The sequence below is a fragment of the Perna viridis genome, chromosome 5, assembly GCF_037379345.1.
Source record: "Perna viridis isolate PV_CMFRI_1.1 ecotype Kerala chromosome 5, ASM3737934v1, whole genome shotgun sequence".
Lineage (NCBI taxonomy): Eukaryota > Metazoa > Mollusca > Bivalvia > Mytilida > Mytilidae > Perna > Perna viridis.
The window spans coordinates 32,475,992-32,492,447 of NC_142449.1; the positions used below are offsets into that span (position 1 = coordinate 32,475,992).

The following is a 16,456-nucleotide window of genomic DNA, read 5'->3' on the forward strand; positions in this document are numbered from 1 at the left end:
AAAACTTATGTCATATTAACAATCAAATGATAATTTGAAGCAGTGTGAGAATAAAGATTATTCCCAGGCATTTTCATGACCAGGGATAATTTTACGCGGTCATCAAACAAAGTGGAAATTGGTAAAATCGGAAATAAATAAACGGTAAAAAAAAAAGAACAGAAAAAATCATCACTTTATGACATACCTATATGACTAGAAGAATAATCTGATAATATCCAAGGCATCACAGGGTATTGGGTTAAATCACTAAAGCTTCGGTCTGCTAAACTGAAATGTAGAAAAAAATTCAATTGAATCTCTATCAACTTTGAATAAAAGGAAATAGGTGGCAGAAATGAATTAAGAATTGCAAAATTTCATCTTGGATGAACCTATACATGTTTTTTAAGTAATCATTGATATTTCCTACACCTCTGTTTCCATTTTCCTGTTTTACTGAAAGTAATGAAATTTAAGCACATTATTGACATCAACACTACCTTATTGTACAAATTGGAACTGTTTGATACAATGAAAATAACTGTATGAAATTAGAAGATTTGGAGATGTCAAAATCACAAATGAAATTTACTAACAAAATATTAGCAGAGTCAGTAAAAGTTCATTTGCAACTATCAAATCAAGATTAACAATGACAAACATGAAGTTGTCCTACTAGGCATACACCTTCATTAAGGGACTTATGTGATTAAAAAGGAATGCAAACAAACGTTAAATATTAAAGAATTGTTTTCAATTTATTACCTACCTATTCAAATACATTAAATATTGGTAGTTAGATATGCTGCCACTCTGCCATCTTAATGTCATGTCCTCTTGTCCTGGTAACTCTAGATTCAAATCTGTAATTTAGAAAACATTTATCATTCAATATTCAGTTGCCTTTTGTATACCTAAAATGTTCCAAAAGCCATAATGGCCTATCAATCCACTTGTACAGAGTTGAAATTTGATTCCTTTTTAAAAAAAATTCCCTTTTAACTGCTAGTTATTTTTAAATGGCAATGATCTCATTTTTGTTCAATATGGCCTACCTGGAGCCATTGTGTAAACCTGAGACATGACATAAGATTAAACCATTAAACAAACAGACTGAAATTGTTACATTTCCCAAACTGTGCTGAAAAAAAATGCACCGATATGCACTGGTAGTTAAATAATTTCATTTACCATCTTGTTCTTTCATCTTGAAGAAGAGTTCATTACGTAGTTCTGGAGTAGCCAAGGATAAGTACAGATGATTACATGGGCTGTCTTCTTTACAGAATATTTCTATCCCCTAGATAAAAAAAAACACATCAGTACAATTCTATACCAATAAATGCTGTTTGTTAAATGATTTATTTATATCCAAAAGCCTTTTGTTTTGTTTTTTGTTTTTTTGAAATACTCCATAATTCTTTAATTCCTGGGTGAATATTGAACTACTTTTATCTTGTCTAGGTAGTCTGTATACAGTTTTTTTTTTTAAACTGCGTATTGAACTAAACATCTAAACTGGAATAATACCAAGCACTGCATGTGAGGCTAACAATAGATGTTCAGTCAAACTTGAATAGGTATCAGACAGGCCAACAGAAATTGGCCATGGAGGTGAATTCAAAGTGAAAATAGCCTTTAAATTGGTAAAATGTGCAATTCAAAAACAAGGAATAAAATAAAAGAATTGTTGACAGTATCTAGATCGGTACACTGAATTATATTTTTTTAAACGGACAACTGTTTACCTATCCTATCTCACCCTTTCAGCTAGTGTCCCTTTTCTCAACGAATTTAAAAATGTAAGAAAAATGTGTAAATGAGATCCTCAGTTGCAGGCTTTGCATACTCATATTAATGTAGTAGTACAGAATAAATTTTGATTCTCATGCACCAAAATCTAAAAAGGTACTAATAAGGTAGACCTAAGATAAGGGACACAACTCTTACAAATAATTGGAACATTTGTATTCAGCATTTTACATCATTTGCATCAAAGTAACTTAAATTGATTTCATTCTTTTTCAATTGAAAGCTTGATAGGCTTTGGTGAAACTGGATATGCGAACATAACACAAACATAACACTGATTTCAAGACTAATGTCCCCTATCCTAGGACTACCTCAAGTTGTAACTCCAATCAAAAAGTCTTTAGATTATATTTTGTCTCAAATAAATACTTGAAAAATTACTGCAAAGCATGTATCTTAGATATGCTTAATCGACAATTAACAAGGAGATTCAAACTTTCTATCATATTCCATAGGTATTTAAATCTATGTCATAGCAAATTTAAATCTCCTATTCAACTGTCTACTTTAACTTACTTCTGCAATTCATCAAGTAATAATCATTTAATCCAGCAATGACTAAAATTATTCCCTGAAGATAACTATTTCAATCGCTGTAATTATATGTGAAATTGAATACTTACTATTTGTCTCAATAAAAATCTTCTTTTAATCAGTCTTGTAATATCTTTCAATCTTATTTTTATCACAGGTGTCTGTCAAAAACACAAAGATGTTAGAAATACAATAATTATAAATCTGTTAAAAAAAAGGATACAGAAATTAAAATCTGGTATTACAATTCACAAATTATTTGTTTCAGAGGCAATCCAGTAATTCAATAAAGTGAGGTTTAATCTAGAAAGTTATGAGAGAAGGCTGCCATTTGCACTCTTTTACACAAACTTTGCACAAAAGTAACAGAATTTTTAGACAAAAGGTGGGGTTCCAACTCAGGCAACAAAACAAAACAGTACAATTCCAGAAGACAGCATGCAGTAAAATAGCTCAGGACACTTAATACTGTGATTTCTTTCCATTTCATTTTATTTTTCAATGTGTATGCTAAATGTTGATTGATATTTTTGTCCTTCAAATTGAAATGTGAATATCATTCCAACCCTTGATTTAAAGTAATATGAAATGTCAAAATATAGTTTTTCTACACAATTTTTAAAACAACTCTTTACAACAATATAACATACGCTTTCAATATTGTTAAATGGCTGAAAGTATAGAATCTTGTTGGTAAGCATAATTCTCCCAGGATTGGTAACCAGTGGTGTTATCCTATCTCCTTGAGTTTCTAAGACAATATTCTCATACAAGTCTTCTAACCTAAAAATGAGATTATTTATTCTGTTTATCTGAAACCTGTGACACTTAAAATTCTTAACTTACTCTTCACAATTATTACATTGGAAAAATGTGATAATACAAAGTCGCTTATTTATTTCGGTTTTCTTTGGTTTCAAAAAGATGTGACAAATTTCAAAATATGCTTCAATAGTGAAAATTATAAGTATCTATGTTCAATCTAAAAACTTATGACAATTGATATATACATGTACACTAGTTACTAATCAATCTACCCTTTTCAAATATTTTGTCATAATGATAAAAATCAGTTTAACTTACCAACTTGTATTGAATTTGACCCTTGACCTTCTTGACAAGACAATAGCATTAATCTGGAAATGAAAAAATGTAACAAGCAATACTACATTGGTAGTCTCTGTAAATTTGGCAAATCAATTTTTTTTAGAAATTTATTACGAGCTAGAGCCCTGCACTTGAACCTGTGGCTTGGAAAGAATTTTTTGGTTATGGTTCCTAGTCCTGTCTTAGAAAAATCTACTGATTTATCGTTGTTGTTAAAAACAAATTCCAAGCGCATAATTTTTCTATAATTTATATGCCTGAGCTGAGTTTAAATATTAAACTTAATTAATGTCAAAATCCAATTTTATAATTTTATAATGTCTTACCCATTTTAGATAATTTACATTATCACCATCCCCATCATACTTCAGATTAAGTAAGATTCATGCAATATTTGCTGTGTCTTTGATAATACAAGCAGTTACTCATAATTGTACAAAACTAAAACCATATTTTGTTGAACCGGAAATTACTGGTACATGTGAAATATACTGTTACATACATGTGATGTGATCCAGAATTTGTTAAGCAGTGGTTTTTGTTGACAGGAGGAAAAAAGGGGCTCGGAATGGTGACAGTTTCTATCCACACCATGTTCTCATATTTTTTTATAGATAAAGTTTAAACATTCAAACTGCCATTATTTTATCATGCCAGCTAGAAAAATGGAGTTCATTATATTACTTATATTAATGGCATTTACCATTGCATTTTGTTCAGAGGGTGGCAAGGTAGATGCTCTTTGGAGCTGACAGATGTGTGGTAAACAGTCATCAACACTGACATAGTTAAGTGAGAAGATGTGTTTCGATGGCTCCTGTAATAAATGTAACATACAAACAACTTAATGTCAAATTTAATTAAATACTTTTATTTCATTAATTTGCACCAAAACAAAATTACAAAAAAAAATCTTTTTAGTCTTTCTTGCTTCGATCTTTATCAACTTGTAGCAACAACTTATTTTTCTTTCGTTTCCTACTTTTCAATTATATTTACACCTCTCTAAATTTAAAATCAATACAAAAAGCATGAGTAGTCTCCCCTTTAAGAAACTGCCTTTTTGTTTTGCTTAGTTCACAAATTAATAACCTGAAAATGTGCAAGTCTTCTTTCTGTTAACTTAATGGTACATATGATTGTCAGAACTGAAACCAAATTCATTAGATGCACTATACTGATATAAATTCTCTGAATTAATTTTTTCCCCCACTTCATTTTACTAATTCAATGTAATATGTGCTCATCTTAAAGCTCATTACAAACCTTTATGAATACATATGGACTGACAATGTTCTTTTCCTTCATGCCTACAGTCTGATCTGACACAACAGAAATCATTTTATCTTTATGGTCAATCCTGAAAGAGAAAACAGTCCTTCTTCTCGTTTTTATTTTAGTAAACACCAAAATGATGTAGGAGATTTTTATGTTTCGAAACTTATAAACTACTTTATACACTGAATTGTGCAAAATTGGTTGAATTGTATGAATTGTTCCCCCTGATTACTCTTGTACATTGAATAGAGGGAACATCATTTGTAGCAACGTTACATGAAATTTGCACCACTACATTTTTATTTTCTTTATTTCCTAACAACTTGAGTTTTCAATATTTCTGCTGTATATTCCATTAAATATCCTTTATGGACAGGAATAGTATTCTAAAAAATTAAGAAAAACATGAGAACAAATTTGTCACACCAATATATCAGTAAATATCTAAATAATTCCTAAAGGTAAAGATTAATGAAGGATGAGACTGCTTGACCCAGAAGCAGGATTTTTTTAACTTTAGTGTAAGTTACTCTTCCCTTTTCAGGAATACTTATGAAACACCAGACTTCAATGTCAATCATCGCATATATTACTTTCATTTGTGCAACTAGGACTGAGACAATTTGCAGAGAACTTGATTTTTTTCACATCTCACTTACTTGGAGAACAGTCCACCAGACCATTCACTTATATCTTTGACATATCGTAGTGGAAACTAAAATAATAAGAAGAAATACATGTTCACATAGAAGACAATACACTGTACATGTGTTAAACAATTTTGAGACACTGATTAATTTTTAATTGATGATCATCTTTTAGGAGTGATATAAACTTAGAGTAGAAATCTCGCGAGATGAAGAAACAGATTTTGGCAGTATGACAAATGCAGTACCAATATATAAAACTATTTTTGAAAGTAGGGACCAACAGCTTCAAGTTTAAATTCAGAGTAAGATTATATGAAATAGTGTCAAGTAAGCTCATAAGAAAACAGAATGTGAATACAGTCGAACTTCACTCACTCAAACTCGGATGGCACGAACACTTGGGATTTCTTGAACACAATTCAAAGTACCAAAATTTTCTCCTTTATAACTAATATAAATAACCTTGGATTTCTCGAACTTCGATTTCTTGAACACTCAAACTGACTAGTCAGTCTGTTCGGTAATAAATCTTAAAGAATAACCCTTACTAACTCCAACTCGTCAGCTATTTTGTCAGCTTGGGTAATAAAAGGTGTGAAAAACTGAAACCTTATCATTAATCAGTGTCATTTTAGTTAATTACAGGTAATATTTAAGTCATCACTAAATAGTTAGTTTTAATCTTAACATAACACTGATTGAAGTTCGAGAATATTTTCTGAAGTCAGTATGATGAAGGCATGAAAGAAAATCAGATGAAAACAAATTATTACCCAAGGAACTGGAACTCGTTTTTAAAAGTGAACACAGCATTTTTATTGTCCACAAATCAACATAATCTCCAGAGAGCGAATGAAAAAGATCCATGAACTAACACAACTTTGTAGGAAGTAAGCAATTTCTAACGATAAAGTCGAACTCGGACCAGCAACAAAAAAAAATCTTTAAAATATACAAACTTCAATTTCTCGAACTCCCGATAACTCAAACACATTTCAATGGTCCCTTGGAGTTTGAGCTACCGAGGTTTGACTATACATGTAAACACAAACAGAAGATGCACATAGTGCAAACTATTGCTTTTGTTTTAGTATTTCCTTTTCTGAACTAGTGTCCTGGTCAAGTACTGATCAACAACATTTTACCTTAAGAATTGCATGCTGGCTTTCTTTTGGTACAAACACCACTGACTTTGAGCATATCTTCAAGTGACCTCTCTGTTTTCTGAAAGATTTACACAGTCATGTTAAGCAATAATACATAATAATCTCATTTTTCAAACAATAAACAACTGAAACAAAAAACAATTTTTACAGACATTTGTTCACATTCAACACAAAACATATATATTATTTATATCCTCAAATTTGTTGACTTAAAAACACCTAAGATGTTGTTCAAACATCCATATACATAATAGATATCATTACATAGACCAAATGGTAACAAATGGAGGAGTTTAAGACATACAAGATATACAAGTTATTCAATTTTAAAAAAGTAAGAAATCCAAATATAAAATAGAGTCAAAATATTGTAGAATTACTACTTCTTCCTAAATTTCCTGACACAAAAAGTTGAAGACTACTTTATGATACTGGATTTTTTTTAAATTCATTAACTTCTTGATTTCACTAGAAAATTGATACTGAATATGATATTTCAGTTCCGATTATAAACACCTATAGGTACCTTGTGCTTTAAATTATTCTGCAAATGATGAGTTACCTTTTAATAGCTTCTTCCTCAGAGAGTCCATTTGGATAGTAGTAAACACTGTAATCTTCAAAGTAAATTTCTCCTGGATCAAGCAAAAGCAGGTTGAATCTTAAAAGGAATAAAAATAATGGAAAACACATAAATCATGAATTTAATATATAACAAAAATTAAGAAACCACATTTTCTAGCTCTGGCTTCAGATATCTTACAGGCACACTGTGAACATTGTAATATTTATGGTGACACTGATGGTCAATTTTATGTTGAATGTGTGCGGTGATTGGAAAAAGAAGGGACCATGGGTAATAGGCACATTGAAGCTTAAAAAGGCACATTAAATTTGGATTTTACAAAGAATGTTAAAAAATGACCCAATGAAATAAATTCTAAAAATGATAAAATAGGAAAAATCATATAAAAAAATCCAGTTGATTGTACAAATCTAAGTTTGAATCATTTTAAAGTAATTCAAATCTTTCATTTTCAGTCATGTTATGTCACAAACATTAATGATCTCCTTCCCGAAATTCGGAAAAGGAATAGGATTCAGTATTTGCATTGTATAAAGTCCTAATTTCACAGCATTTTGAGTGTATGCTCTGCAAAACAGGTTATTAAGTGTCAATCCCCGCTACATTTTACCAAAAAAATCCCTAAGTAAACTGGAAACAAGATTTTTTTTAAACCTAAGGAAACAAACAAATATCATGTAGTCATGTAGAAAGAGATTTGTTACAATATATAAATGCTCCCTTTCAAAAGTAACCTTTCTTTTGTAGCAGTGTCATTCTCGAGAAAAGACATGATTTCGATTCTTAGGTAAAGTTAATGTAGTGTAGGAGTATCATTTGCAAACTGTATGTCAACATTCAGTATTATTTCCGGGTATTGTTTTGGTATTTAAACAACTTCCGGTTCAAAGTTGTATTTTGGGAGAATTCATTTTGTCATTTTATTATTATATTTTTTAAACATTTGTATTCTTAATGCATGTATAAAACTTTATGTTGTTCATATGATTCGCTTTTGTGTTATTTTTCAAATGCACTAAATGGGTGAATATTATTATCTAAGGGTAATTAATGAACTTTAAAACATTTGAAAACTTTAGATCCCCTTACTTTTGCCAACATGGCTGGCAAGAAAGATAAATACTCTGTACTTTTGCCTACTTATAATGAAAGAGAGAATTTGCCACTGATTGTGTGGCTTTTAGTCAAATATTTCACAGAGAGGTAATGAAAATCATAACGTACATCAAGTGTGAGTCTAGTTTTGACTGACAAATGTGTTCATGGGCAGTTTATGATGTGATACTATATGTCTATATTCCCGTTATTTCATCAGAACTTGTATCATAATACTGTAAATAATATGAGGATAGCTGTGGCTTAAAGTGCGAGCGAAGTTCGAACAAATTATCATGTTCCCTTTTCAACAAATCAGACTTCATGCCATTTATCATTTTGCCAAGGTTTTTATGAATTTTTCATTATATAGTATATAAGTGTCATAAGTGGGAGATTCCAAATATGTGCAAAATTATTGGAACAGTTGGTTTGGCATGACCCTTGAACATTTGATGTTACATTTAAATACATAAAAACAGGAAAACTTCTATATTGTTGTCCCCTAAAAGAACATTTTAGCTTTACACTTTGAAAGAATGTACCACTGAGTGAGAAAATCTAATGAGAATATAAACATTTAAGAACCTATATAGTTCTTACACCATCCAAACCTTTAGCATTTCACATATTTGAAGTTGGCTTTACTTTATTTAGAATACAAGTGTTTATGCACATTTTATGTCAGTAAAAAATCATGATTTTACTACCATATCAAGTTGAAAAAAAAAACTCACAAATTTCAAAAGGAGCAGTTACATGTAGGTTAGTGGAGATTATCATGAAATTTTTAACTGTTAATATGATGCAGATGCAGGGAAACCTCATGCCAATTTTTTTTTCCAATCTTAGTGCTGTCCAGTGGCTTCACTATAAGAGTTTTTCTTACCAAGACTTGACACTCATGTGCCTTTTCTTTTGGTTGTTGTTGTGGAAAGTATGTTTTTGTCACAGAAGACTAAGAAACATTTTGCAAGATTTTTAGTCTAGAAAATGTATCACTTACTGTACACATGTTCTTCTTTGAAAAAAGATTGTTCTTGCAATCACAGTTACATGTAATTCATAATTTTAAAAATGGTTGAAGTGTAAGATGTTTCTACAAGTGCATTATAATTGATAATAATTTTACTTTTTTGTAGTAAGTATGATTTTGAAATCATTGTTATTGATGATGGGAGTCCTGATGGAACATTAGAAGTTGGCAAACAGTTAGAGAAAATTTATGGCAAAGACAAAATAGTAAGTGCAAAGTTGATTTTATATGTTTTCTCAGGAATCCAGAACCAAAAAATATTGTGTTCTTCCAATGAAAATCCAATTATTACAAATACTACCTCATGAGACTTAATTTTTTCCAAGTTAATTTCTTCCTTTTTAAATGATGTATATCAACATGTACCTTTCCAACAATTTGTCCTAAAAAATTAGGAAAAGACAAACTCCAAATTCCATTACTCTGCCAAAATGTATAAACACAAGCATTTGATCAAATTTAAATTCAACCTAATCCATAACCCATTTAAATATAACTAGAAACACTGAAATATATGGGCTGATGATTGGCATTGAGTGGCAAGCTGACAAACAAAATCTAACTTTTGAGTTGTTTTGGGTTTAGTAGGGATAAGTTTTGAAAAGCATTTTTCCTGAAAATTCCAAATAATTACATCTACAAGTGTCATATTTGCTTGTTCAATACATTTTCTGTGTATCAGTTCAATCTTACTACCTGGCTCTTGGTGAACCTAGAACTTCTTGTCACTGGCATTGAATTTAGTAAATACAAATGTAACTAAAAGTTTTCTTCATGCCTGTATTATAAAATAATTGTTTTGCTATAATTTCAGGTATTAAGACCTAGAGAGAAGAAGCTAGGCTTGGGTAAGGCTTGAAACCTATCCTTCTAAGAAATATTCAAAATTACAGTTAAGGGATTCAGATGAAAAATATCAACATTTACATTTAATGTAAGGTAGACTGAGGCATTTTGTTTTTGAAAAGAAAAATGATTTCAATATTAAGCATTCTAGTTACATATATGTTTTAATGGAATGTTCAATGCAAATTAAGAATTATCCCCTTGGAAGAAAATGATGGTACATTGCATTGATTTATTCTTGCAACAAGTTAGGGTAGGCATTGTGGAATTTCATTACTCTGACTTGAAACTAATTAACAGTTTTGCACACTAATTTGTGTTTGTTGGTATCATATTGAATTTCATTTATGAATTAACTTAACTATTGAAAACTGAAGGTCCATTGGCAGATTATTCACATATCAAAACAGATAACTTAGTACTTGGATATATTCAGATATTGCACAAATCTGCATTTGTAAAGTAATAGATTAAATAAAATAGATAAAAGTATTCATGTGAATGGCTTGCTAATGGACTTATCAGCAATCTGTGTTCCTTAATTAATTATGATGTTCTTGCCCATATTTTCCATCTTGTAATTGGAAAGGATATGTACAAAATATATAGGTATAGCCTGTTGTCCAATCCATTTAATTTAGATAAATAAAATATTTGAAATGTTAAATTAATTACTCTGAAGCATTCCTGAAACATATTGAAAGTAAAATATTTAATCTTTATACCAATGAATACCATTTCCTTTTGCGTGATTGTTTGTTATTCTTTAGTAAGACTGTTATTTTATATCATTCAGTTGTTTGAATTATATTTTAAGTGCTTTAGGTTTGTAGTTAGATCTAGTTAAAATTTCAGTTATATCAGCTAGTTTTTGATGGTTACTACCTTGTCATTTCTTTGGTTGGTATGATCCCTTAAGTACTGTTGTGAGCACTACACAGGCTCTTGTAGTTTAAAATTGCTAGTCAAATTTTCTAATTTTATGGCATATAAACAATGGATCTTGCAAATAAAGAAAAAAAATCCATAACTTCTTACGCTTATATAACAATGTCAAACAAATGTTGTTTTATAAACAGTTACATGTAAGACTGGATCTTAGCCTTGCTTAATTAAAATTTTTATTGTGTTTTTTAGGTACAGCTTACATCCATGGGATAAAACATGCAACAGGGAATTTCATCATCATTATGGATGCAGATTTGTCACATCATGTGAGCATATAGAATTATTCACCACTACAATAATTGCAAAAAAAAATTATTCTCTTCTATATATTGCAATATTTGTTTAAAATGTACATATAACTATAACCTGGCAGCCAAGGTAATATTTTCGTTCCATAAGTTTCTCTCAAATATAACCCTGGGTCACCAGTGACGTCTTCTGTCTTTTAATTGGCTGAGTGGATATGACATTATTTTATTTATTTTATACGTTCTAATGTTCTAATTTATAAAAAGCAAAGTTTAAATATTTCTACTTAGATTACGTTTCAATACAAATGTACAATAAGTAAGTTAATCTAGATAATTTCATCGTGTTTTTTACTTTATTTGATAAGCAGCAATTTACTCATATATTGGGCATATTCGTTGCTTGTGACCTGAGTCTATATTTTTAGCGATCCTAGGGTTGCTTATGATATTGAAAGGGAACCAGATTAACATAACTATAGCCTGTTTGATGATTTTCATGTCTGTTATATATGTGCCTTCACTTCCAATATCCAGATGATAAAAAAAAAAAACACTTAACTACATATGTACATGTGTTCTTACTTAGGCATGATAATGTGGTTCTAAAAATATGAGTCAAGTTCCACTATCATATATTTTGCAGTTTATGAGGAGTCATGTCCCCTTTTTTGATTCTAAAATTTGGTGATCACCAGATCATTTTTATCTAGTTAGAATCACTTGTTTTATGGGTAGGAAATCACAGATTAATATTTTGTTTTCAAAACACTGGCTTCCAACTTACTATCAGGCTATAAACCTAAATTCTATAGCGGATAATTTTTATGAGGTTCTTGTTTTATCGCTAATTTGTGAGGTGCCTAGAACCTTTAAAATATATGTTCATCTAGGTTTAGTTGAGAAACATCAGTGTAACTTATTCATCCTCAATTTTCTGACAGATAGAAATTGATATTGATTATACACAATACAATAAATTTGTATTGAAACAACTTATACATGCATTGATGTTATTGAGTTATGTTTGACTGAAAATCCCTCTTTATTTATTGTGTAACATGTTCATATTTTTAGCCAAAGTTCATTCCACAGTTTATCAAGTAAGTATCATTTTTTAATTTTATTTTGTGATTCAGAACTAAAATTTGTGGAAAGCCAAATTTAGGAAAAAAAACTGGTTTAGTTGGTAAAAATGTAGCCTAGCAAAAGAACGATATGAAGGGTTAGAAGTTTAGCTTGGAAGCCAGATGCAACTTTTAGCACAAAGACAGTTAATGTTAAAAAAATAATGAATGAAAGATCTGGGATACATATTCATGAGATAACAAACCAAAATAGGATCATCAAATACAACAAGTAGAAAGTGCACAATACAACCCAAGCCAGAAATTTTTTCTAAAATACTGTATGGCAGGTTATTTTGACATATAAACATTTGGCAATTCTAATTTTGGTGGATCACAAATCATGCAGTAAGTACTTAGGCCAGAGTAAATATTTTGCAGAATTTATTTTTGCGTTTTTAGATAGGCCACTAAAATACACCAAAATTAACACCCTATGAAAAATTACAGTATGTTGGGAAAGGAAACATACAATTGAACTGTAATAAACTCCCTTTTTTCAGGAAACAAAAAGAAGGAAATTATGATCTAGTGTCAGGTACAAGGTATATTGGTGATGGTGGTGTTTATGGCTGGGATTTAAAAAGAAAATTTATCAGGTATAGTTTAAATGAGTAAAGAACATATATTTTTTATTCTACATTGTTTCTGGTAGAAAGCTTTAATATTTTGTATATTTCAATTACGTACTACATGTAAGTATAACATGATACAATTTAATTGATGGACATATCATTTGCCCCACATTGCATGAAATCTTTTGTTATGAAGCCCTTCTCCCTCTTTTTCGGGAATACATAGTTGTTTTTTTCTGCCCGTCTGTCCATTCATCATTAGGATGCTTCATTTATCTTTATGGGTTTAGATTGGAACCCAATAAAAGTTCAAATGTGTGAATGTGAAAGACATGTTAATATTTTAGATTTATTGGAGGTTTCTACAGCAAAATAGTGGGACAGGGAAATATTTTTTCACAACAAAAATACATATATTTTTTTATTGTAGTCGAACAGCAAATTATATAACTCAAATTTTGCTTAGACCAGGAGCCTCTGATGTTACTGGTAGCTTCAGGTAATTTACCAGATGATACCTTTTATGGATATTGATATTGAAGGATCTTTTTCAAACTTTGTTTATTTATTTAGTATCATAAAACATGGATCAGATTCAAACTTCATTGTGATCCAATTATTAACACAAAAGTTACATGTATGGCTATTTTAAGTTGTTTTTACCCAAAATTGCTTTACAATGTGGCAGGGTATCATTTTAAGCCAGTTAGAGTTTTTATTGTCCACTTGTTTGAAATAAGGTATATAATCATTACACACAAAAAGTAAACTTTCCATAACATCTGTAAACACTGATATCTTATCACTGGTAGGTAACTTGACAAATGTCACAAAAGTAAGGTACATGTATCATAAGAAATGAGAAATACAAGTATGTTTACAGCACATTTTGTGTTGTATTATTTCAGGTTATACAGAAAAGATATATTAGAGAAACTCATAAATGCTTGTGTTTCTAAAGGATATGTATTTCAAATGGAAATGGTTGTCAGGGCAACTCAGATGGGCTTTACAATTGGTGAGGTAAGGAATTTGAATCCTAAGCTCATGATTGCCATAGTGTCTGTGTTATGGTATGGCACCTTGTCTATAGGAATGGCATACCAAAGTTTGATTCTGGTGTGAACTATTTCTAATCACAATTGAAATTCAAGGCTGTATCAAGCTTGAATGGCATGTCTATTCTTGTCCTTTCTTATCAGGGTTGTGGACCTTTAAGCATTCTATTATTTTTGTATTAAGCTTCTTTAGACCAAAAAACTAATATTGTGCCAAACCCTGTAATCGTCAGTCTAAGCAGATTCTTAAACTGAAATTAATAGTTCATCCAACCTTCTTTTAAAGAGGTAGACCTAGGGTAAGGGAAATAACTCTTGACATCAGTGAAATGTTCGATTTCCCCAAAGCCTTTTAAGCTTTCTTTTGAAACAGAACAAAATCAGTCCAAGTTACTTTAATGCTTACATTAGATCGATACAAAATGCTGAATACAAACATTCCAATGAATTGTAAGAGTTGTGTCCCTTACCCTAGGTCTACCTGCTTAAAACCAGCTAATATTCTCATAACAGTTCTATAGAACATTTCTCCACTATATTTATCCCACTTGAGGGTTTTTTTAGATTAATGAAACATTTTTAATTTAGTCATTTATTGTTATTAATGTAAAAAAAACAACATTTTGAATTATTTTATGGATAATGTTTTCAAACACACTGTTCTCATCCTTTTTTACAAATTTGCAAAATGCCTGAAGAAATTCTGTGTAATTGGAGTGTTCAGCATTTGATTTTATTTTATTTGAGGCTTACTGTCAGAGGTCAGAAAAGATTACTACTATGTTGACACTATTTGCATTCTAATTATATTGATTAGGTGTTACTGATAGATTGCATAGGTACATATACATATATCACATTTGAACTCGGCATACAAAATTACAAATCTTATAAGATTAGATCTGGGTAGCTCCCCCGTTTTTCTATGTCGCATGTGATCAAATTTTAATTAGCTTGCAAAGTTACCCAGAGATAACTGGTATATGCCCAACACATCATTAAATTAAAAAAAATTCTACAGTGAATTAACATATTTGTTAAACCTGAAATCTCAATCTAGATTTATAAATGTAGAATGGTTTATTCCAACATATATGGAATAAATATTACATCTTCAATAAAATATGAAACCTGCCTAAACAAAATTCCTTTTAGACTGAAAAATGAGTTTAAGTTTGAGAGGGGGATGCAGTGGGGGTTGTTTTGGTTTGAAATTGACTTGTATCAGTTTTAAAAATAAATACATGTACTACATCCTTCATCCATTGATTGATTATGGTAAAATGGTTTGACATCGTACATGCATCATTTGAGTAGTATATATAAAACACAAAAGTACCAGTCTTGTAATCTTGCAAATTTGGATATGCTGTACACATATTTCAAGGAGTTACCTCTCATCAGTAGCATTAAAATAAAATACAAAGGAAGATCTAAATCCCCAAACAATTGAATACAAAAAGTCATATTCAAAAGTATCGAAATAGAAAGCTAAATCAAGCAATAATTGCCTTTGAAAACTGATTCAAAAAGACTTAAAAAAATGTCAGAATAGGCATGTTCTCAGTTTATTCAGGGTTTGGTTAAGGCAGGTTTCACAGTACTGACTGCAGTATGAATTAATTAAAGGTATGTTTGATCAAGGTCACTATTGTCCTACTGTGTATTACACATCACTATTCCTGTTATCTGTTTATCTTTAAAAGGTCTTATTGACACATGATTAAAATAAAAGTTCAAGATAGTCAATGCCCTTTTAATTTTTTTTTTATGAAAATTGGCCAACTTACCTTACTTTATAGGCCCAAATTAAAGCCATGTCGTTGTATCTGATAATTTTCAGTAAAACCCATCTTATAACCCATGGCAGATTTATCATTTCTGAGTTATTGCCCTTGCTCGGGATTGTTGAATGGCTGTATTGAAATAATTTTAATAATTTTGTAACTAAAAAAATGTTTTACTTTTTTTTAGAAAAACCCTGAAAATGGATGCCTACAAATTGATCTTAATTTGAATTTCTTTTTTTTGTAGGTGCCAATATCATTTGTTGACAGAGTATATGGATCTTCAAAGCTCGGTGGATCTGAAATTATTAGTTTTGTGAAGGGACTGTTATATTTGTTTGCTACAACTTGATTTATTAAACTACATAAAAAATTCATTTTTTGCATTTTTCACTCCAGGTCTTTTTTTCAAATAAAAAGGAGTAAACTTTCTTTCCATTATCCACTATCCAAAAATAAATATTTTTGTCCCGTATTTCAAAGGATCCACAGGTTTGAGCCATATGCAGGGGCGGTTCCAGGAATTCAGGTTAGGGGACATAATTGAATTAAAGGTAAACAGAAGTGGGGCAAGAAAATGTTTGGAGTCTGAATTTTGATAAATTAAGATTTCTGGCAAAC

At 30.3% G+C, this 16,456-nt stretch overlaps 2 protein-coding genes across 2 annotated transcripts in view; one reads left to right on the plus strand and one right to left on the minus strand.

Annotated features, from left to right (window-relative positions):
- Positions 1-8,003, minus strand: part of LOC148617113 (protein FAN-like) — a 29,317-nt gene extending 21,314 nt beyond the window's left edge. The window contains exons 1-12 of the mRNA XM_088584433.1: positions 7,850-8,003; positions 7,092-7,190; positions 6,509-6,587; positions 5,373-5,428; positions 4,702-4,795; positions 4,139-4,252; positions 3,412-3,464; positions 2,979-3,111; positions 2,418-2,489; positions 1,174-1,282; positions 752-845; positions 188-270 (exon numbers count right to left, since the gene is read on the minus strand). Of these exons, the coding sequence (XP_088440559.1) occupies positions 188-270; positions 752-845; positions 1,174-1,282; positions 2,418-2,489; positions 2,979-3,111; positions 3,412-3,464; positions 4,139-4,252; positions 4,702-4,795; positions 5,373-5,428; positions 6,509-6,587; positions 7,092-7,190; positions 7,850-7,887 (1,024 nt within the window). The 5' untranslated portion in view covers positions 7,888-8,003. The remainder of the gene's footprint in view (positions 1-187; positions 271-751; positions 846-1,173; positions 1,283-2,417; positions 2,490-2,978; positions 3,112-3,411; positions 3,465-4,138; positions 4,253-4,701; positions 4,796-5,372; positions 5,429-6,508; positions 6,588-7,091; positions 7,191-7,849) is intronic.
- Positions 8,004-8,194: 191 nt separating this feature from the next.
- LOC148617114 (dolichol-phosphate mannosyltransferase subunit 1-like) lies at positions 8,195-16,212 on the plus strand. Its single transcript, XM_088584438.1, has 9 exons — positions 8,195-8,318; positions 9,353-9,452; positions 10,061-10,094; positions 11,230-11,306; positions 12,366-12,391; positions 12,919-13,014; positions 13,421-13,489; positions 13,899-14,013; positions 16,083-16,212. Exons 1-9 carry the CDS (start codon positions 8,215-8,217, stop codon positions 16,185-16,187), a joined length of 726 nt encoding a protein of 241 aa, XP_088440564.1. The 5' UTR covers positions 8,195-8,214; the 3' UTR covers positions 16,188-16,212.
- Positions 16,213-16,456: the final 244 nt, after the last annotated feature.

Coding starts and splice junctions, on each gene's coding strand:
- LOC148617114 (XM_088584438.1), top strand. CDS start 8,215: ATGGCTGGCAAGAAAGATAAATACTCTGTACTTTTGCCTACTTATAAT. Junction 9,453..10,060: donor TTTATGGCAAAGACAAAATA/GTAAGTGCAAAG, acceptor CTATAATTTCAG/GTATTAAGACCTAGAGAGAA. Junction 13,490..13,898: donor GATGTTACTGGTAGCTTCAG/GTAATTTACCAG, acceptor GTATTATTTCAG/GTTATACAGAAAAGATATAT.